Below are 22,599 nucleotides of genomic sequence, written 5' to 3'. Positions count from 1 at the left end.
AACATGGATATCGAGAGTGCGACTGGCGGTTCTTTAGCCGTTCTCACACCAGGTGGTACCTAATGACCGGCGCTACCTGCGGGTATAGACAGCCGCGAATTGGAGCGATGGCGGCCGTCATCTTATGACCACTACCAAGTTCCTCCCTCAGAAGAGGGAGGGGGGTTTAGGTAAATAACTACATCAACTATCGATGTAAGGCAGCAGACCCGATGGTGCACTTAAATTATGGAAGTGGCGCACATTAGGGCTAAGAGGGTGACTGCTGAAGCAGAGGAATGCAGCTTTATGAGAGAGCCCCCCCACTGTAGAGAGTGATATGGTATCTCCTAAGATCTGCCTAGGAAACGTACACAGTACACTCCCAGCTTCTGCTGCACTGCTGATCAAGACTTCTTTCCTGCTGCAGACTTGTACTAGTCTAGGAAGGCTAAGTAAAAACCTACATATTCCAAGATTCAACTTTTGACTGATAAAGATTAGATAGTATCTTTCATAACCTTGTTTCTTGTGTTGTATAATTATTATTATTATCCTTTATTTGTTAGGCGCCACAAGGTTTCCGCAGCGCCGTACACATTACAAACAGTAGACTATACAGAGTGAAACAGTACAAACCAATAAACAAAAATACCAATACTTCAGAAACTCCAGGCTGGCTAATGCAATAAACGCAGAGCAGAAGAACAGGTAGGGAGACATGAGGGTAGAGGGCCCTGCTCATGTGCGCTTACATCCTAAGGGAGAGAAAACAGAACAGGCACAGGGGGAGCCAGATGAGGCAAGGGGGGAGAGCGAGTTGAGAGCGAGTGGAGGGGTTATGTGGATGGTTGGTAGGCTTTAAGGAAGAGGTGGGTTTTCAGCGCACGTTTGAAGGAGCACAGAGTAGGAGAGAGGCGGATGGAACGAGGGAGGTCATTCCAGTGAAGGGGGGCAGCACGGGATTAGTCTTGGATTCTGGAGTGGGAAGAGGTGAAAAGAGTGGAGGAGAGGCGTCGATCATTGGCTGAGCACAGGGAGCGGGCAGGAGTGTGATTGGAGAGGAGATTAGAGATGTAGGGGGCAGTAGAGTGGGAGAGAGCCTTGTAAGTGGTGGTGATGAGTTTGAAAAAGATTCTGTAGGTGAAGGAAAGCCAGTGTAAGGCGAGGAAGATGAGTCTCGCGGCCGCATTGAGTATTGAGTGGAGGGGGGAGAGTTGGGAGTGGGGGAGACCGGTGAGGAGGAGGTTGCAGTAATCCAGGAGGGAGATGATGAGTGCGTGGATGATAGTCTTGGTGGCATCCTGAGAGAGAAAGGGACGGATGCGGGCGATGTTGCGTAGTTGGAAGCGACAGGCTTGAGCGAGGGAATGAATATGGGGGCCAAAAGAGAGAGAGGAGTCGAGGGTGACACCCAGGCAGCGGAGTTGGGTGACAGAGGAGATGGTGGTGTTGTTGACAACAATAGAGAGGTCATGGTGGGATGCGAGTCTGGACGGAGGAAAGACAATGAGTTCCATTTTAGAGATATTGATTTTTAGAAAACGCTCGGACATCCAGGAGGAGATGGCGGAGAGGCAGTCAGATACACGAGAGAGGAGGGTGGAAGAAAGATCAGGAGACGAGATGTAGAGTGTCATCAGCACAATATATAATATAATATAGTATAATTGCTAACTGTCTCTGTATATTCTATTCTGTGACTTATTCCTTTTATAATGTCTGATAAAGGGAAAGCACCAAAAGCAAAATACTTTTCTTGCTCAAAATGCAAGGTAAAGTTGCCACATGAACAGCAGGACGCGGGGGGCAATCTGCATAGATTGTTAGGCAGGGGGCGCAGGCCCAGGGCAATATTTCATTGTTAACAGAAGAACCACGGTGGGCAGTATCGCTGGCACTGTCGATGGGCACTCTGGTGCAGCTTCTCACCCGTCAGGTGGAGACTACAGCACTGTCTGCGAGCTCTCCTTCTACCTCAACGGGGGGGCTACAGTTTCAGCGGTACTTCAACAACAGGTTAATGACGGGACAGGCCTAGCAACCACTTCATCCTCTATAGTTTCCCAAAGGGCCCCCGTGGGGAGCCCGCTTGGTCCTCCTCTTTGGTTAGGGGAATTGTTAGACTGAACAGGTTTCTAGACTCTCTGAGATCTTCTCAGTCTAGGACCAAATGTCAGAGAACAAATCATTCTCTTCTTTCAGTGTCAGATTCAGAAATATCTGAAGAGGATGGAGAAATTCCTTACGAGACAGACGGTTACCATGTGATGGATGTTGAGTATTTTCACAGAAATCAAGGCATTGAGGATCTGGTCTTAGCAGTTAGAAGGACCTTAGACCTCTTAGACATAAATGAGTCTACCGCTGCGGATCAGGGTCTTTTTAAAAAAAAGAAAAAGGCGCAGAGTCTGTTTTATTCTGGTTAAGGGAAATTGCAGAGGCAGGTTGGTCTCAACCAGACCACAAGGTAGTAGTTCCTAAAAGATTCATGGCATTGTACCCTCTACAAATGAGGATGTTAACCGTTGGGAACAAGTTCCAAGGGTTGACATTCCCGTAGCACGCCTTGCGTGTCACACCACTTTGCCAGTCCCGGGTTCAGCTTCCCTTCAGGACACTACTGACAGGAAAGTGGAAGGAATTTTAAAATCCATCTATGTAGCTACATGAGCTTCTTTTACACCTATCTTATCCTCGGCATGGGTTGCCAGGGCCATGGAGTCCTGGGCTGACCAGCTGGCGGCAGCACTTCAGGATTCCAACCTTCTCCGCCTGGCGCTCCACCTTAAAGAGGCATCAGGCTATTTATATGAGGTGGCTCAAAATGCAGCCTCAATGTCTTCCGCTGCATCTGGCTCAGCGGTTGCAGCAAGATGAACCCTTTGGTTTAGATCCTGGGAAGCCGATGCAGAGACAAAGCGTTCCCTTGAGGCCCTTCTATATTCGGGATCGGTACTGTTTGGTCCCGAATTGGCGGAATAATATAATTTCTCAGGAGATGGGGGGGGGGGGGGGGAGCATGTTCCTCGCAGTAAATGTACCAAAGTCTCGGGTACTCCGGTTCAGTTCCTTTCTCCAGCCCTTTAGAGGGAACTCATCCAATAGAGGTCAGGCAGATCCTTTGGCTTCAGAGGGCATTCGCAAAAAGGAAGGTCTTCTTCCTCTTCCTCAGCAAGGTGTGCTGCTCCTAAGCTGCAGGATAAACCTGCAGCCTGACTCGCATCATCCTCTCCTCACGGCTGCGGGAGTGGAAGGGCGTCTGCAGTTATTCAGGGATAAGTGGATAGCATCCTCCCCAGATCAATGGAATCAGGGGATTATGACAAGGGGCTACATGATCAGGCTAGTGGGTCAGGGCGCACGTCTGTTCTTTCCCACCTGCTTACCATTAAATCCCATAAGGAGACAAGCGCTGTTAGATTGCGTCGCTACTCTTCTCTCCGCAGGGGTCATTTGTGCAGTTCCGGAAGTGCAGAGACGCACTCAAACCTTTTTTTGGTCTCAAGACCGGATGGTTCCTTCTGCCCAATTCTCAATATAAAGACCCTAAATTTACACCTGCGAGTGGAAAGATTTTGCATGGAATCTCTTCGGTATCTAATAAATGGCCTGGAACCGAAAGAATTCCTGGCGTCCATAGATATTCAGGGTGCCTACTTGCACATTCCAATATGGGAGGGACATCAGTCCCTACTTCGTTTCACGATAGGAGCCTCCCACTACCAGTTCAGGGCGCTCCCATTTGGTCTGTCGTCAGCACCAACAGTTTTCACAAAGGTCATGTGGGTGATGGCCAGTTGTCTTCATTCCAAGGGGGGGTCAGAATAGTGCCCTATCTGGACGATCTTCTCTTCAAGGCGGCATCCGCTCATCTCTTGAGTCAACATCTGGATCTCACAGTCAGGGTGTTAGAGTCTCACCGATGGATCTTAAATCTAAACAAGTCCCAGTTAAACCCTTGCCAAAAGATGACATTCTTGGGTCTCATCATGGACACCAGAGAACAGAAGGCGTTCCTTCCCGAGGACAATGCAGGATCCATTCAGGTCTTGTCTCAACGCAGTCCCTCCATGCTCCTATGTATGAAGCTCCTAGGGAAGATGGTCTCGACATTCGCGACTATCCATTCAGGTCTTGTCTCAACGCAGTCCCTCCATGCTCCTATGTATGAAGCTCCTAGGGAAGATGGTCTCGACATTCGCGACTATCCCTTACGGAAGATTCCACTCCAGACGGTTTCAGTGGGATCTTCTATCAAAGTGGTCGGGGTCTCACCTCAGATTAGACACCCAGCCAGTCCGTCTGTCTCAGGAGACCCGGTCGTCCCTTCACTAGTGGAGAATTGGGGACCATTTGATTGTAGGCAGGTCGTTTGCTCCAGTGTCCTGGATAATCGTCACAATGGATGCCAGTTTTCAGGGCTGAGGTCGGTGACCCTTCATCTTCGCCTCCAGGGTCTCTGGTCACAAGCAGAAGCTGCGCTTCCAATAAACATTCTGGAGTTGAAGGCTTTGTTACTGGCACGGAGGGGGGCTCAGGCTCTTGTTCAGGGATTTCCAATCCGACAATGCCACAGCAGTGGCATGTGTCAAACAGGGGGGAGCCAAAAGTGCCAGGGTAATGCAGGTCGCTACTCCTGAAATGGGAGGAACTATTACTTTCCTCGCTTTCGGCAGTATTCATCCCAGGCGTGCTAAACTGGGAAGTAGACTTTCTGAGTCGACATCGAAGTTTTGCCAGGAGAATGGTCTCTCCATCCAGAGGTCTTCCAAATGCTTTTTCGCAGGTGGGGTCGTCCGAATCTGGACCTAATGGCGTCGAGACACAACAGTCAGGTTCCCAGGTCCTGCTCAAGGGCCAGGGACCTCCTGGCAGTGGATTTAGATGTCATGACAATGCACTGGGAGTTCAGGTTGGGATTCCTATTTCCCCCAATCCCAGTTCTTCCATGCATTCTTAAGAGGGTCAGGCATGGAGGTGTGCCAGTAATACTAGTGGCGCCCAGATGGCCGGCAGGGTCTCGTTCGCAGACATTCTGTCCATGGCGATCGGTCAGGGGTTTCGGTTACCTCTACACGACGACCTTCTCCTTCAGGACTGTTTCGACACCAGGACCTTCCTCGGATAGCTTTTACGGCATGGCTGTTGAGGCCGCCCTCTGGAGGTCAAAAGGGATCTCTTCCAAGTTGGTCAACACTCTTTTGCGGACCAGGAAAGCTATTTCTGCTCTTATCTACCACAGGATTTGGCAAACCTACATTCGTTGGTTTGAGATAGAGATCGCCATACTACAACTTTTAATATTCCTAGACTTATGGCTTTTCTACAGCATGGTCTTGAAATGGGCCTTCGGTTGGATTCCTTGAAGGTTCAGGTGTTGGCCTTATCAGTCTATTTTCAGTTGCGATTGGCGGACATTCCAGACATAAGGACTTTTCTTCAGGGGTGTTGCACATTCAACCTCCCTACGTACCACCCACTGCTCCATGAGATCTTAATTTGGTACTTTCAATGCTTAAGTCTCCTCCTTTTGAGCCTTTACAGTCAATGGATCTGAAATTCTTAGCATGGAAGGTGGTTTTTCAAACATATCTGGTTTTCCATGATGATAGGGCAGTCCTCCATACTGTTCCGTCTTTTAACCTAAGGTGGTATTGGGGTGTCACTTAAACCAGGAAAGGAAATTGTACTTCCAGTTTTTCAAGAACCTGAGATAACCAGACGGAGTTTTTGGATGCCGTCAGGGCATTACGCATATATGTTCATCGGACTGCATGCATTAGACATTCAGATTCTGTTTGTTCTATATGATCCCCATAAATGGGGAAGACCTGCTTCTATGCAGAGCATTTTCAGATTGCTTATTTCAACTATTAAGTATGCTTACATCAGTGCGAATCGATTTGTGCCCAGTCGCATTATTGCCCATTCCACCGGGTCAGTGGGAGCTTCTTGGGCCGCGTGAAATGGGGTCTCGGTGGAGCAGCTGTGCAGAGCGGCCATCTGGTCCTTGGTACACACATTTTACTAAAATTTTACCAGTTCAATGTATTTGCGTCTTGTGACGCTAGCTTTGGCCGTAGTGTTTTACAGGCCGGCAAATCAGAGCAGTCCCTCCATTACGGGGACTGCTTTTGTAAGTCCCCATGGTAGCAGTGTCCCCTAGAAGGTTGAAAGAGAAAATGGGATTGCCGATAAATCCTTTTCTCTGATTCCATCTTTGGGACACTGTGTTCCCTCCCTTCTACTCTTCTGCTGTTTGGTTGTTTTTCTCCCCTTCCTTGGGGCTTTAGAATTAAACTGAGGAGCTACAGGGGGGTTGCAGAAGGGAGAGGGTTCTGTCAGCAGGTCACAAGTAACAAGCTAACTAGTTAAATGCCAACTCCCTCACTCCCCACTCCAACCCCATGGTAGCAGTGTCCCCCAAATGGAATCAGAAAAGGATTTATTGTGAGTGTAAAAATTCAATTTTTTCTTATATTTCTATAGCATAGATAGGGGTATATTTAAACTAAATTGTTGTTGCAATAGCATTTTTATTAAAATAGAATACTAATTGCATAACACAATCTTTCAGGGATACAAATTTTTGACTCATAGACTAGTTTAGTATCCCTCTGTTTGCTTGTGAGTGATTGTCTGTATTTCATTCAGTCACTGTTGTACTGTTCCCTTAAAAAAATGTCTGATAAGTTGAAGGCACCTTGGGCATAATATTATACATGTTCCAAGTGTAAAAATAAGTTACCAATTGGACTACAGGACCCGAGGGCGCTTTGTATTGACTGCAGCGTGGGTACCTTGGCTGCGCAGTCTCAGGTTAGCGCACCGCCTCTAGTGGAAACACCAGCATGGGCAAATGCCCTGAGACAGGGGGTTGAGACATTGATAAAGCTGCTATCTAACCAACAGAGATTCCAGCAGTTGCGGCGGTTTTCACCTCTACCTCAGTAGCAATTGACCCCCTCGTAACAGGCAGGACTACGGGGACCGCCGAGTCCATACACTTAGGACAGGCTGGAGCTCCATCTGTCCTCACCTCACAAGACCCTCTTAGAGGAGAAGCGGCTTGGTCGACTTCCCTAGTTAGAGGATTTGATAGGTTAAACCGGTTCTTTGATGTGCCAAGACTCTTACCGAAAAATAAGCGACACTGATCCACTAACCCCCTTCTGACCCTCTCTAATTCGGAGAGATCTTCAGAAGAGGAGGGGGAGCTGATAGAAGACTCTGATTCTACACAGGTCATAGACCCAGAAGAGTCTTCCAGATATCAAGGTATTGACGACCTGGTGGCAGCAGTTCACCAGGCATGAGGTATTCTGGATCTAGAAGAGACTAGGACATCAGATCAAAGTCTCTTTTAAAAAGCTAGGAGACGTGTGATCTGCTTTCGTCCATCAGTGGAACTCAAGGAAATAGCGGAAGCATCCTGGAAACAACTAGATTGGAAATTTACTGTTCCGCAAGGTATATGGCTTTATAATCATTACAGGAGGAGGACCTCAACCATTGGGAACAGGTTCCAAGGGTTGATTCACCGGTGGCATGCTTAGCACGCCACACCACACTCCCTATCCCAAGGACAGCCACCCTGCAGGATAATACTGACCGCAAGATAGAGGGATTTTTAAAGTCTACACTGTGGCAGGTACTTCATTCATACCTATGTTTTGATTAGCATGCGTTGCCAGGGCTATTGAAACATGGGTGGACCAATTAGCAGTGGGTTTGCAAAATTCGGAATTGCCTCCCCTCACTCTGCATCTCAAGGTGGCTTTCTGATACTTATACGAGACAGCCCAGAATGCAGCCTCCATTTCTTCATCTACTTCTGCAACCGCAGTAGCAGCCAGGAGAACCTTATGGCTCAGGTCTTTGGATGCGGACACTGAATCTAAAAAGTCTTTCGAATCACTCCCTTATTCAGTGGGAGTGTTATGTGGCCCTGAACTGAACAGCATAATTTGCCAGGCCACAGGAGCCAGTAAATGTCCTAATACTTAGGGCACCAAGGTTTGGTTTATTTAAACAATCCTTTTGTGGGGTCTCCTCTGGCTGGGAGCCAGACATATAGACCGAGACCTTCGGCCTCTAGAGAACAATCGTATATAGGTATGTCTTCCTCCTCCACAAAACGTCCATCTCCCAAGCTTCCGGACAAACAGTAAGTTTGACGGTCTCCCTCCCCTCCTCGAGGTTGCGGGAGGGGGTGGATGTCTGCTATTGTTCAGAGATCAGAGGGCAGCGTCCTCAGAAGACCGCTGGATTCGGAGGATCATGACGAGAGGACACATGATAGATCTCAGGTCAGGTCTGGTCCCTCGTCGGTTCTTTGCAACCAACTCGCCCCTCGACCCGCGACCCTACATATGTTGCCTCTCTTCTTTCCGCCAGAGTCATCCGCCAGGTTCCGTAACACCAAAAAAGACAAGGGTTCTACTCCATCTCTTTTTGGTCCCAAAGCCAGATGGCTCGTTCCAACCTGTTCTATATCTAAAACATATAAACCTGCACCTGCGGGTGGTCTGGTTTCGAATGGAGTCCCTCATGTCAGTCATCACTGGACTGGAACCAGATCAATTCATGGCGTCTATAGACATCAGATGCCTACCTTCACATACCTATCTGAAAGGCTCATCAGACCCTGCCTCAGATTCACAGTGGGACCGTCTCATTACCAATTCTGAGCTCTCCCATTTGGCCTCTCGACAGCACCAAGAGCATTTACAAAAATAATAGCAGCCTGTCTTCATTCCAGAGGAGCGCAAATAAGGCCTTATCTGGACGATCTGCTTATAAAAGCCTCCTTAACTCGCCTGCTAAATCAGCACCTGGTCCTCACTATCAGGATCCTGGAGACGCACGGATGGCTCATAAATCAAGGAAAATTCCCATTTTATTTTGGCTCAGAAAATGTCTTTTTCAGGCTAATCATGGATACCAGCAAACAAAAGGTTTTTCTTCCGGAGGACAAATCTTAATCCCAGAGGAACTTGACGGCTCAGGTTATGACCTTGCAGGGGGCCCAGACGATACTTCACGGGCACCCAGTCCGTCTGCAGTCCGACAATGCGCCGGCAGTGTCTTATGTCAACAAACAGGGGGCACCAGAAGCGCAGTAGCAATGAGGGTGGCCGCTCAGATCTTGATCTACGTTCCCGCTATCTCAGCAAATTTTATTCCAGGAATCCAAAACTGGGAAGCAGACTATCTCAGTCAGCAAATGATATTGCCAGGCGAGTGGTCACTCCATCCGGAGGTCTTCTAGTCTCTGGTCTTACGATGGGGGATCCTGGATCTGGACTTAATGGCATCTCGTCACAACAGGAAGGTACTACAGTTTTGCTCTCGAGCAAGTGACCCCTTGGAGTTGGCCATCAACGTAATGACGATGCCATGGGACCTCGGGTTGGGGTACCTTTTTCCTCCCAACCCTATGATTCCCAGCGTCCTTCGACGAGTAATGCAAGGGCGGCTCCCAATCATACTAGTCGCTAGTATGATTCTGAGGATAGCGGTAGGTCCGGGTCTGAAGGTACCTCTTCAAGAGGACCTTCTTTAGCAAGGACCATTCACACATCAGGACTTGCCTTGAATCAATTTAACAGCATGGCTGTTGAGGCCAACCTGTGGAGGTCCAGAGGTTTCTCTCCGTGAGTAGTGAACATCGTCCTTCATGCTAGAAAACCAGTTTTGGCTTATATTTACCACCGTATCTGGCCGCATCTTGAACCTACAATTGATGATGTGATAGCCGACCATGCCACACGACTGTTTTTCGTCTTCCATGTTTTCTGGCTTTTCTCCAGGATGGCCTGGATGTGGGCCTTCGTCTAGGTTTATTAAAAGTACAGATATCGGCCCTTTCGGGGTATTTTCACCTGCTCTTGGCAGACATTCTGGATGTCAGGACCTTCTTGCAAAAAGTCCTTCATATCCAGCCTCCATATGTTCCAGCAAGGTCACCTTGGGATCTTAACCTGGTGCTTAATGTGCTTGAAGGACCTCCTTTTGAACCGTTACAAAGTGCAGAGTTGCAGTTCTTGACTATGAAAGTTGTATTTCTACTAGCTATTGCATCGGATCATAGAGTTTCAGAATTGGGTGCTCTCTCATGTCGTGAACCATATCTTATCTTTCACAATGATAGGGCGAAGGTCAGAACAGGTTCTGCTTTCCTACGAAAGGAGGTTTCCAGCTTTCATGTGAACCAAGAAATAGTGATTACGGTATTCATGGGTGGCCTAGTTTACAGGGACAGGTTTCATGGAATTTCTGGATGTGGTTAGGGCTCTAAGAATTTATGTCAGGAGGACATCTAAGATTCGCCACACCGATTCATTTTTTATTTTGTTTGACTCTTCAAAACGGATAGTTTGCCTCTATCTAAGCAATCGATTGCTAGGTGGCTTACTTCTACTATTAAGCAGGCTTATGTGAATGCTAACAGACCTGTGCCAGATTGTATTGTAGCCCATTCTACCCGTTCAGTGGGGGCGTCCTGGGCTGCACAAAATGGGGTCTCAGCTGACCAGTTGTGCAGGGCAGCCACTTGGTCCTCGGCCCATACTTTTACCAGATTTTATCAATACAATGTATTTGCGTCAGCAGATGCTGCTTTTGGGAGTAATGCTATACGTGCTGTCAGAGCAGTCCCTCCCTTAAGGGGGCTACTTTAGAACGTTCCCATGGAAGCAGTGTCCCCCAGATAGGATGAAAGAGAAAAGAGGATTTTTATACTTACGATAAATATGTTTCTCTGATTCCATTTGGGGGACAATGCATTCCCTCCCTTCTGCTGTTTGGTCTCTGGTTGGTCGACTCCCCTACCTTGGGGCTTTATACTTGGACTGAAGAGACTACAGGGGGTTGCAGAGTGGAGGGGTTTGTGAGCATTGATACATTAACAAAGTTAACATGTTAAGTGCCAACTCCAGCTCCACTCTCGCAACCCATGGTAGCAGTGTCCCCCAGATCGAATCAGAGAAACGGATTTATCGTAAGTATAAAAATCCTCTTTTTTCCACTAGATTGCAATCTCTTCTCAAAAAATAGAAACCCATATAAAAGTGGAATACTATTATAATCAATGACTCTAACTAGGCGGTTCCCAAACTGTGCGCCGCGGCTCCCAGGGGTGCCGCTGCGCTGTCTCAGGGGTGCTGCGGGCCAGCCATAAAAAAACCAAACAGAAACACTTACCAATCTGTGCGGCGCCGGGACCCAGCATCCTCCTCTCTCACGCAGCTGTCATATCAGTGACAGCTGCTGCGTGAGAGAGGAGGATGCTGGGTCCCGGCGCCGCGCAGATTGGTAAGTGTTTGTTTGTTTTTTTTATGGCTGGCGCGCGGTAGAGGGGGCAAATTGAGAGAGGGCAGAGGAGAGTGACAGGAGAGGGACAGAGGAGAGTGACAGCGTGACAGGAGAGGGGAAGAAGAGAGGGACAGCGTGACAGGAGAGGGACAAAGGAGAGTGACAGCGTGACAGGAGGGGGACAGAGGAGAGTGACAGCGTGACAGGAGGAGACAGCGTGGCAGAGGAGCTGGGACAGCGTGACAGAAGACAGAGGAGCTGGGACAGCGTGACAGAGGGCAGAGGAGCTGGGACAGCGTGACAGAGGGCAGAGGAGCTGGGACAGCGTGACAGAGGACAGAGGAGCTGGGACAGCTTGACAGAGGGCAGAGGAGGGGGACAGAGGGCAGAGGAGCTGGGACAGCTTGAAAGAGGGCAGAGGAGGGGGACAGAGGGCAGAGGAGCTGGGACAGCGTGACAGAGGGCAGAGGAGGGGGACAGAGGGCAGAGGAGCTTGGACAGCGTGACAGAGGGCAGAGGAGCTGGGACAGAGGGCAGAGGAGCTGGGACAGCTTGACAGAGGGCAGAGGAGGGGGATAGCGTGAGAGAGGGCAGAGGAGGGGGACAGAGGGCAGAGGAGCGGGGACAGAGGGCAGAGGAGCTGGGACAGCGTGACAGAGGGCAGAGGAGGGGGACAGAGGGCAGAGGAGCTTGGACAGCGTGACAGAGGGCAGAGGAGGGGGACAGCGTGACAGAGGAGGGGGACAGCGAGGCAGATGAGCTGGGACAGCGTGACAGAGGGCAGAGGAGGGGGACAGCGTGAGAGGGCAGAGGAGGGGGACAGCGTGAGAGGGCAGAGGAGAGGGACAGAGGGAAGAGGAGCTGGGACAGCTTGACAGAGGGCGGAGGAGCTGGGACAGCTTGACAGAGGGCAGAGGAGCTGGGACAGCCTGACAGAGGGCAGAGGAGGGGGGACAGCGTGAGAGAGGACAGAGTGTCTGGATGCAGTGGGGGCAGAGTGTCTGGATGCAGAGGGGGCATTTTTGCATACAACTAAATAAGCATTTCTGTCCTGACCTAAATACTTATTACAATTTTTTGACCCAACTACTTCTAAAACAGGACTGCTCTGTAATTATTTTGGAGGGGTGCCTTAAAAAAATTATGGAGACTCTAAGGGTGCCGCGAACTGCAAAAGTTTGGGAACCACTGCTCTAACTCATGACCATACTCAAGCACTATATTTTGAGGTATAAAATAAACCCATTGTAAGAGAAATCATTATATTACATGTATTTATTTTTTTTATTTTATTTATTTATCAAAGTTAATTTAGAGATATTCCCAGTGTGTGTTTTTAACACACTACATAAACACATATATTTAATATATTTGCTGCCTTATTGATTTTATTTATTTTTGATATATTAATAATGATTTTTCATTATAAGATTCTGTTGTGTATTTTATAAAAAAAAAAAAAAAAAATTTTTTTTAGATCTGTGAGCCTTAAGAACACTCTTTTTCCTTTTCTTTCCTTATGAATATCCACACTTCCTCAGGGAAAAGTGTGTTGGTATTCATGCCAGAAGCTTCGGGTCATATAGACATAAGAGGGCCATATGCAAACGAACATGATCTTGTTTCTCTATTGACATTGATTCAGTTAAAAGATACAAATGTTATATGTTCCTTAAGCACAAAACATTCTTAGAAACTTATATACATATATAAAATCAGAATATAAACGCAAAAAAATCATTAGAGGGACATTTTAATTGTAGCAGTTCGTAGACTCTATCTAGGGAGGAAGGGCTATCTCCCAGAAGGTTCTTTAAATATACACTGATATTGTTCATAATGATATTTATTGCTGAAAAATGAATTAATAAATGTATATAGTAGTAAAACTGATTGCTCCTATAATACTTTCTGATTTGTAGTTAAACAGCTGTTTTAGTTGTAGAACCTTGTACTCTCCTCTCTCTTGTTCGATTCCACCTTTATTCTATTCTTGGGGCTTTGGTAAAATATTACTGACAGGCGACTTTGCAATACATGGAGACAGTTTTTAATATTTAGAGCCAAACTCCAGAGCTGAGCCTCTATACCCAGTATTCCAGTGTCCCCAATGGACTCCTAGAAAAGTATTTAGCGTAAGTATAACAATCAGTTTTTCCTGTTTATACAATATATGTTGTTGTTTTTTACAGATTATGTATGTTATTGTCACACAGGTTCCCCGGAAGCTATTACTGGATCAGTTAAATCAAAACCTCTCGGATCCATCTCTTCCAGAAACGATTATCATTGTGCAGACTTCAGATTGGCAAGGACAGGTAATACATGATTTTGTTAACTTTCATACTTTTCTCTTTTTCACTTGTCTTGATGTCCTTTTACCCTGTTCATCTAGGCAGCTTTGCCACAACTAGTTGACATCTGTGGTACCAGTAACATAAGCAGCGCTCAACATGTAATTGACTAGAGACGCAGGGTAATGTGCCTTCTGAATTAACTGTTCTGGGAAAGATGGCACTGGACAAGTGATTAAAATAGTTAAAGCATATGTGTGTCATCAAATCAGCCACTGCAAGCTGTCAAAAGAATCAGTGGCAGTAGTACATACCCTTTAAAATGATGTTGACCTTTTAATTACTATAACTATATTGATCATAACTGTACAATACAGTTAGCAACAAGTTCTAATAAAAATGTCTCCCATTTAGCAGTTATTCTTCAATATGCTGCTACCTGTGCTTCTGTTTTTACGAAGCTACAACTAAATAACAAAGACTTAGATTTCTGCTGTCATCCAATTTTGTGTCATAATGCATGGCTAAATAAGTGCTTGATAACAGAGGTCTGGAATTGAGTACTCGGATTAGTGATTGAATGTTTCTGCAGTATTTCCTCACCTATCAGGGACAGGTTTAAAGCAAATTTTCAACCAGCACACATAAGCAGAGTAAAAGCAAAATATTTTATCTTTAAATGTCTATTTATAAAGGTTTTCTTGTATATTTTGAATCATACAGTGTTAAAAGGTTTTGGATTGAGAAATTCAAACATGTTGATGTTTGTGAGATGACTGAGTGGCATTTATGAATTTCTGCATACTATGCCTATCTTGTGAATAGAGAAGGCTGTTCATATTTAGTAATCTAAATAGTGTTAGATATAATCTAACAACAGTTTAAGCTAGGTTTGTGTAGGCAAAATATACTATGGGGTCTATTATATTTCTTACTTTATTTAGCTAATAGTTTTCATTACTAAATCTCAAGAGAATAGTCAGTGTTTAGTGTAGCATATTGACTGATTAGTATACCGTGCACATCATAATATAATAACCTGTAGCTGAATAGAAATCAGGTGCTATAAAAGACATATGATCCCTTACTTAATACATTTATGAAAACAAGGCTTGCAATCAGTCCCTTTTTCCCAAATACCCCAGTGTCTGAGAATGTATACCGAGCCTTATACAATTTTAGAAGAATTACAGTCTCTTGTAAGCCATTTGTGCATTACTTTGCATTACCTCTGCATCATTTTTATTTAATTATTTGAAATGTAGATTTTTTTTTTTCCTCTATTCTATTTTCATTTTACTACTCTTTATATTGCAGTTTGTCTCAAGTCTCTTTCAGCAGCAGCATAAGCCATGTGTATGTGTAACATGTTCATCAGATGTACAGTGTGCTCTGACTGCAATACTTACTCGAATACAGAGACAGTGAGTATATGAGCATGCACTTTTTTTTCACACAAATTTCAAACCGTAAAAAGTCCTTTACGACAGCAAGCTCAAAACCATACATTTTACCTCTCTCTGATTTACCGTATACTAATTATTTCACTATATATTTTGTAATATTTGCAGTACCACAAATAATCTGATTGTTTTGTTTTACATTTTAAACAGTATTTATTACATTTCACTTGTTATGCATAAGGCAAGAGTAATCCATTACATTGTAATCTACTTTATATGCATATACACATACTTCTGTTTTCATGATAGGTCTGTATATTTGTTTTATACATGTGTTTAAATAGTTGTTGGTCTTATTGTTCCACCTGTTTGTTCCTTTTATCCCACATCTTGTCAGATTTCTGATCCTGGCTATTTGAGTGGATTATTCCACCATTGCACCTTCCAGCTTTTTACCCTATAAGCCTGCCACTCCATATTATGGTTTTAGGCTTACAGGGTAAAAAGCTGGAAGGTGCAATGGTGAAATAATCCACTTTTTGCTTGTATTATATTGGGAACTGTTTGTTGTGCACTATTGTTTGCTACCCTTCAACCTAAGGGCTCTGCTATACTGCCATCATGTGTGTTAAGTTTTTTGTTTATTTTTTTTAACAACCTTTTTTTATTGAAGCTTGTTTAAATTTATATAACATCCATGAGAACAATGCAAAGTTGACTCACAGTTACACAAGTAAGAAGCATAAAGGCTATGTAATACATTTAGCAGTGGGGAGAAAATATAGGTTAAAAAAAACAATAAGTACATAGCCCCTCTGGGAGCCACCCCAGAAACAATAAGCACAGGTATAATGAAATTATGAATGTGTGTTTATTTTAATAAACTCTACTATTATTCCACCTAATTTTCACTCCTGTTTCAACTGCTTCAGTAAAAACACACTGTGATTCCTCTTCCAGATGTGGCATCTTTCATGGTGCTGGCTGACGAGAAGATAGAAAGATTTTTATTAAAAAATAGACTATTTTCCACCTCTAGTTCAGTTCCTTAAATTAGTCTTTGCATCCACTTGAGCATAAAACATCTTTGAAAGGTTGCAAATTATTACTCTCGGGGCATAGCAGATACAACTGACCTGTAATATCTTTACACATTGTCCTACATGGAGGACATGACCCTTGATTCTGACAGATCCTCAGTAAGTTTGGTGGGGACACCTAGAGTCCTGGTTGAAGGCTTGCTCAGTGAACAATTCTTCTAATAAGTCCATGTCTATTCCTCCTTTCAGGGAAGACACTCTTCTGGCTGGAATAGTGGAAGATAATCTAGAACGCTAAAGGCCAGATGACTTCTTTCCTTCTGAATAAATCCAAAACAATTAACTTCTATAAAAATGCTACTTGCACGTCAAATAGACATAGGTCAAATTCTCACTTGCTGTCTCAGGGGCAGAATAGCCCAAAAAGTAGTTTTTCTGAATTTCTGGGAGAACACTTAACCTTGTGACTGCTACCTAGGATTCAGAGGCACAAAGTAGTTAGGGCCCCTTTCCTCCTGGTTATGCTATGTGTTTGACACATGGATACTTACTGTCATCAATTAGGAATATTAGATGTCTTTTTTTTTTTAAGCTCCCTCCAAACAGTTTTTTCCTCATGTTTTCGTAAGGTCCATAAATGCTTTATGCTTGAACAATCATGAGCTTCTGGGCAGACCGAGATCATCTGAGGAGTGAGAGTTTTTACTCCAATTTAATTCTGGTGTCAAAGTTGGGTGATTTCATCTGGTGTGTGTTGAACCTGAAGGCCTTCAAAAAGTTCCATCAGCAGGAGTGATTCATGATGGACTATTTCAGTCTGCTTGGCCATGAGGGAAGGGTAGTTTTTGGCATCCTTGGATATTAAGGATGTTACCTTTATATTCCCATCCACTAAATTATTTTAGGAAGGGAAATACATTGAATCCTCCATTAAAACCTGATGGATGACTATTACACAGAGTATGAATACAGAACACTTCCCTTTTTAGGAGGATGAGTTTACCCCCCCCCCCCCCCCCCCCGCTATGTTTTGGGGGATCAATTCCAGTGGATTGGATTTGCATTGAGTCATGGTTATGGTGAGAATAAAAATGTCTTAAAAGGTGTATAAAAAGATTACTCATTACTATTTCTTATACACTGATACCATGATCTAATTTTCAATTTTTTCCAACATATTGGTAGCCACATCTGCAGAATAAAACATTCAATCTAATTTTGCCAATTGATGAGTTATGATATATTATATTGGATTGTAACAAATTATTCCAAATAGGAATAATTTGTGACGCCATAAAATATGGGCTGCTTACTAATTGAGATAATCACATTGATAACTATATTATGCCTTTTAAGTAGGAGGGAATTTGTGAGACAAAATGTTGTAAAATTAAATTAATATAACTTGGTAACTTTGAAGTTAACTAGTTAATGCCAGGTGCTCTATCGCACTTTTTGTGTGTTTTTGGTAAATGGTATAGGTTTTGGATAAAAAGCTCCCCATCAAGTGTTATATTTGATCCTCCTGACAATAATGAACCCTATCCTGCATAACACCCCCACTTTTACCAGTAATCACTAATGATGTATTATTGTTGAATCACTAATGATGCATTATTTTTTATTTTGCATAGTGTGAGGAATGAATTAATCTGAATCAGCTCCTTGATCCTGATCTGCCTTATACTTTGTTTGAAAATAGCAATTGATGTGTTCACACTTGTATCCTGTTAATTGTTTCATTTTAATATATTTTTAAATAAATCAGTCCTTGAGTTGACTTAACTTTTTAACCCTTTTCTCTCATAATTGTTTTTATGATTATAGATTTTTTTTGACACCATCTCTTTTTTTTTTTATATATATTATTTTTCTTGCATTGAAGGTGCAGAACTCCAATAGATAGATGGCCTATTTCTGTTATCTAAATAGGACATCTAGATAACTTATTGCCTCCTTATTACCTTTTAGAATATAATCTATACAAACATTTCTAGTCTGTCTGTAGAAGTTATGACTTCAGCAAAGCTGCAATGTTTCAAGTCTGCCATTGTAACTATTGACTCCAGCAAAGTTGCAATCTCTCCTGTCTGCCTGTGTTATTCCAGCCTTCAGCAGAGTTGTAGTATTTTGTGTCTACCCTGCGTAGTTCCTGACTGTCCTGCTTGTGTCTGCATACCCTGTCTCCGCTGTCTGTTGTACAGTCTACCCTCCAGCTTCAAAGGTTCCCTATTGTGTCCATTCTGATCTTTTTCTGCTAGTCTTCACGTGTAGAGTGAAGTCGTCACATGTAGAGTAGTCTTCTGTTTGTAATTTGCCAAAGAGGTCTATATATTGACTTTTAGCATAATGAGGATAAAAGATTTAAGGTAATTTTAGATGACATGGCTGTCATTAAAATTGATAGGCTCCTCATTGATTTATTTTGTTATTTTTTTCAATTTCATCTCCTATATGTAAGAACCATACATCGATCCTGGTAATTGGCACCATCAGATATGTATTCTCAATATTTCTTATAGTATAATTAATATTATTACTAACTTAATAATTTCTTATTTAAGAATATCAATAAAAATAGCAGGGTTCAGACAAGACAATGCCACAGGAGAGGATTATTGGATCATTCATCTGTTGGACACTCTCAGCCCCCAGACTATAAGGGAAGCCTCTTGCATCCTGCAGGCAAGATCAGATGAGGCCTGGGCTCTGGGCATTGTTCAAATCATCCTCCAGCCCGCCTGACTGGACTAGACCCCAGTATGTGAGTCTGGTCGATTTTGCATTCTACTTACATCATTGATCCCTCTTTAGCTAGAACTTCTGTCTCATGAACTCTTTTCTATACAAGGTGTACTTGCTTTGATGGCATGGTTTTGATACCAATATTCTTAAGTGAAAGGGCCTTTGCGACCTTGTTATTCAGACTATGCTGCAGGCTTTGAAGTTATGTTCTTCCCATTTCTATCGTGGAATTTGGAAATATTATCCGACTTGTTGTGAGGAATGGAGTTTGATATTTCTGTTTGGGAAAGGACTCAAACGTGAATTCTCATAAGATGCAGGTTTCTGCTCTCTCAGTATTTTTCCAGGGTTTTTCCAGCTGCCATTTCCTTCTTCTTTATCTCAGTGGACCCAAACCTGGTTCTGAGGGAGCTCCCTATGCACCACTTTGTTCTGTTCCCTCATTTTTCTTACCTATAAGGTAATTGTGTACCTAGGTATTATTTTAACTGATGTATCTCTGAGCCTGAAGCTCTTACCCATTGGTCTCCATACTTGGTTTTTCACAAAACCAAAGTGGTTCTTCTTAAGGTTTCCTTATTGCAACCTGGTTGTCTCTGGTTTTTGCATCACTCAGGAGTTATTGGTGATATATTTTAACGTTTTTCTATTTTTCAATGTCTTTTTGGATATCAAGCCTCCAGAACTGTACACATTACTTTAAGTCTTCTCCTACAAATGGCAATATAACCTCTTTTTTTAATGCAAATAATATATTTTCTTATAGATCCTAGTATTCCACTGGCTTTTCCCACTACTGGATTACACTGTTTGCTTTCCTTTATATCATCTGAAACTACAAACCCTGGTGTTTTGTTGTGGACATTTCATCACAATTCATTCCGTATTCTGCTTTTGCAAGTTTTTGTCCCAAATGTATTATTTTATATTTTGATGTATTAAATTGATGATACCATTAATATAGATGCATTTTGTTCTAATACTGACAATTTTGTAAAGTGCTAAAGAGGTTGGATCTAATAGTTATTTTTGTTGTTGTTGTTGGCTAACAAAAAGTGAGAATTTAAGATTTATAAAAGAGCCAACGCAAATGAAATGAGCACTTAATATCTGGTTCACTTTGTATCTGTTGAGAATTGTTACTTTTTATATGTCATGGTTGTGGTCTTTTAGTATGGTGTTAATGTAAGTCAATTTGTTGGGCACATTTTACATTGGAATATGTGTTTCTTTTAGAAAAATTGACAGATCTCAGACTTGGTTCTGAGTGGAATTTATATTTCTGCTCATTTAACACGGTGGTCATGCAGCTCCCAGTGTTGTTATGGAAGTTGAACCAAGCTGTTGTTGACAGCCCAGGGTTTTAGAAAGAAAAAGGAATAATTTCCTTCTCCTGGTCTCAGTTGTATAGTGTTCGCTAGAAAGCTGGGCAGCAATTGCAGGGCACATCTAGGGTAAACTCATATAAGACATATAGGGCCTGAATCATTAAGGATTGTCAGTGCTGATACGAGCCGTATTTTGCGAAAAAATCGCACTGCACAACTGGACCATACGCCAGTGAACACAGCAGCGTCCAATTTATATTCAAGTGCAATGGATCCATACTACACCCTATGATTTCATGGGTGGAACGGGAGGAGACTGGGCGTATGCATGTAGTCAATGTACAGTAAGGGCATGCCAAGCTTGAGTGCACGCAGCTGTATCCTATTCAAGCTTGGGGCATCTCAAAGGTACGTGTTTTTCAGTCGTAACACTTGCACCAGCTAGTAATAATGGTTGTGTATGCAAGCTAGAACATGTGTTTGCAATCAGAGGCAACTGTAAAAATGCACTTTTATGTATAGTAGACATTAATAACACCCTAATATATATATTTTATGGAGGGAAAAAAATCTTTTTTTACATTTTTTTTGTTATTAATGACTATATTATTAACATATGACAATCACTGATTTTTTTTTCTGTGCTCTGTTTTGTGACATTATATTCCACATATGTATTAGACGTATCCTACAGTGTATTGCCTGTCAGAGCAGAGCGTACCTAGACCTGTATTAGTTAGACGTATCTTTACATCTGCTCCTTGTTTAATAAAACGCACAAAGCCTTCATTTTGATTTCCTTGATGAATCAGGCCCATAACCTCATACAAAATTCAGCTGAATTACTAAAACAAACACATTTGACTGATGCAAGTGATAATTTAGTGCATTTGGTCTGTTATGAACTACAGGTGGCTGTTAAGACAAACTCTACTCACATTTACATTGTAAATCAAAAAATGCCCTACAAATGTATTATTGCACATATTTTGAGCAAAATAATATTTATACTGTAGGTTAAAGAAGTATCTGGAAATGTCTTACTTTTCCTAATGTGATCGATAAATGTATTGTGCTTTTTTTTTGCAGTTATCACATGGCACCAGGGCCACCACGACCTCTAAAGGTTGTGTGTGTGGGAGGACACACTTTTCTTAGTTTCCTGCTTGGCGCTTATGTCACAAACTTAGCTGGAAGAACTTCTGACTGGTTAGGCTATCTGCGCTTCCTATTAATACCACTGGGTGAGTCAAATATGTGAAGGGGCAACACTAATAAAAAGGCACCACCCTTTTGGACTAAACTATTGTTAAAAATGATCTTCAAACTGCCATCGCAGACTACCAGTGGTCTAGGATTTACACAAATCACAATGTTAAAACACTTTGGTTGTTACTAAATCCTAAACCATTAGTAGCAATTGGGCCTCATTTATTATTAACTAAAGGATGCAAATTTCCACTTGAATGCAATTTTTCTTTTTGCAGGGAAACTACTGCCTGCGTCTGCATCTAGCACACAAATATTGGGCAGCTTTGTTTGTCCACTGCAATTTAGAGTTGATCCTAGACACACTCTCCTCCCAACTCTAAAGTTGTTGGCATATTTAAATTTGCTTCCCCTCCTTCACCATAACATGGTTTTGCCAAGGTGCAAACTTACAGTAACTGACGCCCTTTTGGGTCAGTGTATTAGAAAATAGCTTTATGTATGTAACAATCACATGAGCACACTTCAATACCAGATTACATAGGGAAATAAATTCCCTAAAAATTGAGAGAAATTATTGTGCAAGACAGCATTTTATACTTGTGGTAAATGTTATACTTGAATGATCGGGTTGATGTAATTTTTGTTTTTTTACAGGATCTCATCCTGTGTGTAAATATATTTCTTCCATGGATCCTCGTTATGCATTACTATTCTGTGATGCTTCTTGGCGAGAACTGTTCAACAGATCTGAGTCTCCAGTAACAGGTAAGAGTTTAGTGTTTAGGTAAGATATGTTGTGTTTGATGATCTTGTATGCAAATAGAAGAACTGGGAAATTGTAAAATCTGGACAGGCACTAAATTAACAATGAGAAACATTTATTTGTGTTCTATGCTTTTAAATATAGAGTCTTGTTAGCATTCAGCATTGTTGTATTGATCTTAAATCTCTCTGTTCAGATCCATTTACCTATGCAAAGCAGTCAGGATATCGCTTGCTCGCCTCACTGAGTTCTGTGGAAGAATTTTTAAGTACAAGGATAACTGCTAATTAGTGATAATAGAGCTTCTTATTGTTTTGCAGCATGAAGAAAAGTACAATAGTACTTAAGCTGCTCACCCAAATGCAATATGTTGTTATCAGCTGTGTGCCTCTAAAATGAACACAACACTCAATAAAAATGTGCTTGATATATTGGATCATTATGGCATTATTGGGCAAAATCATAAATACAGTTAGAAAATGAATGATAATGGTAAGCACCTGTGTGGTCCAGAAG

General features: G+C 42.9%; 1 protein-coding gene across 3 annotated transcripts in view; it reads left to right on the top strand.

The window, feature by feature from the left end:
• PACS1 (phosphofurin acidic cluster sorting protein 1) overlaps nucleotides 1–22,599 on the top strand; it is a 112,294-nt gene that overhangs the window by 58,562 nt on the left and 31,133 nt on the right. For all 3 annotated transcript variants that reach the window (XM_075188745.1, XM_075188744.1, XM_075188746.1), the window contains 4 exons: nucleotides 13,515–13,616; nucleotides 14,910–15,016; nucleotides 21,198–21,352; nucleotides 21,975–22,085. In XM_075188745.1, coding sequence (XP_075044846.1) covers nucleotides 13,515–13,616; nucleotides 14,910–15,016; nucleotides 21,198–21,352; nucleotides 21,975–22,085 — 475 coding nt within the window. The remainder of the gene's footprint in view (nucleotides 1–13,514; nucleotides 13,617–14,909; nucleotides 15,017–21,197; nucleotides 21,353–21,974; nucleotides 22,086–22,599) is intronic.

The sequence above is a fragment of the Mixophyes fleayi genome, chromosome 10 (assembly GCF_038048845.1).
Source record: "Mixophyes fleayi isolate aMixFle1 chromosome 10, aMixFle1.hap1, whole genome shotgun sequence".
Classification (NCBI taxonomy): Eukaryota; Metazoa; Chordata; class Amphibia; order Anura; family Limnodynastidae; genus Mixophyes; species Mixophyes fleayi.
The sequence above is the reverse complement of the archived record's forward strand: the minus strand, read 5'-3'. Positions and strand labels throughout refer to the sequence as shown.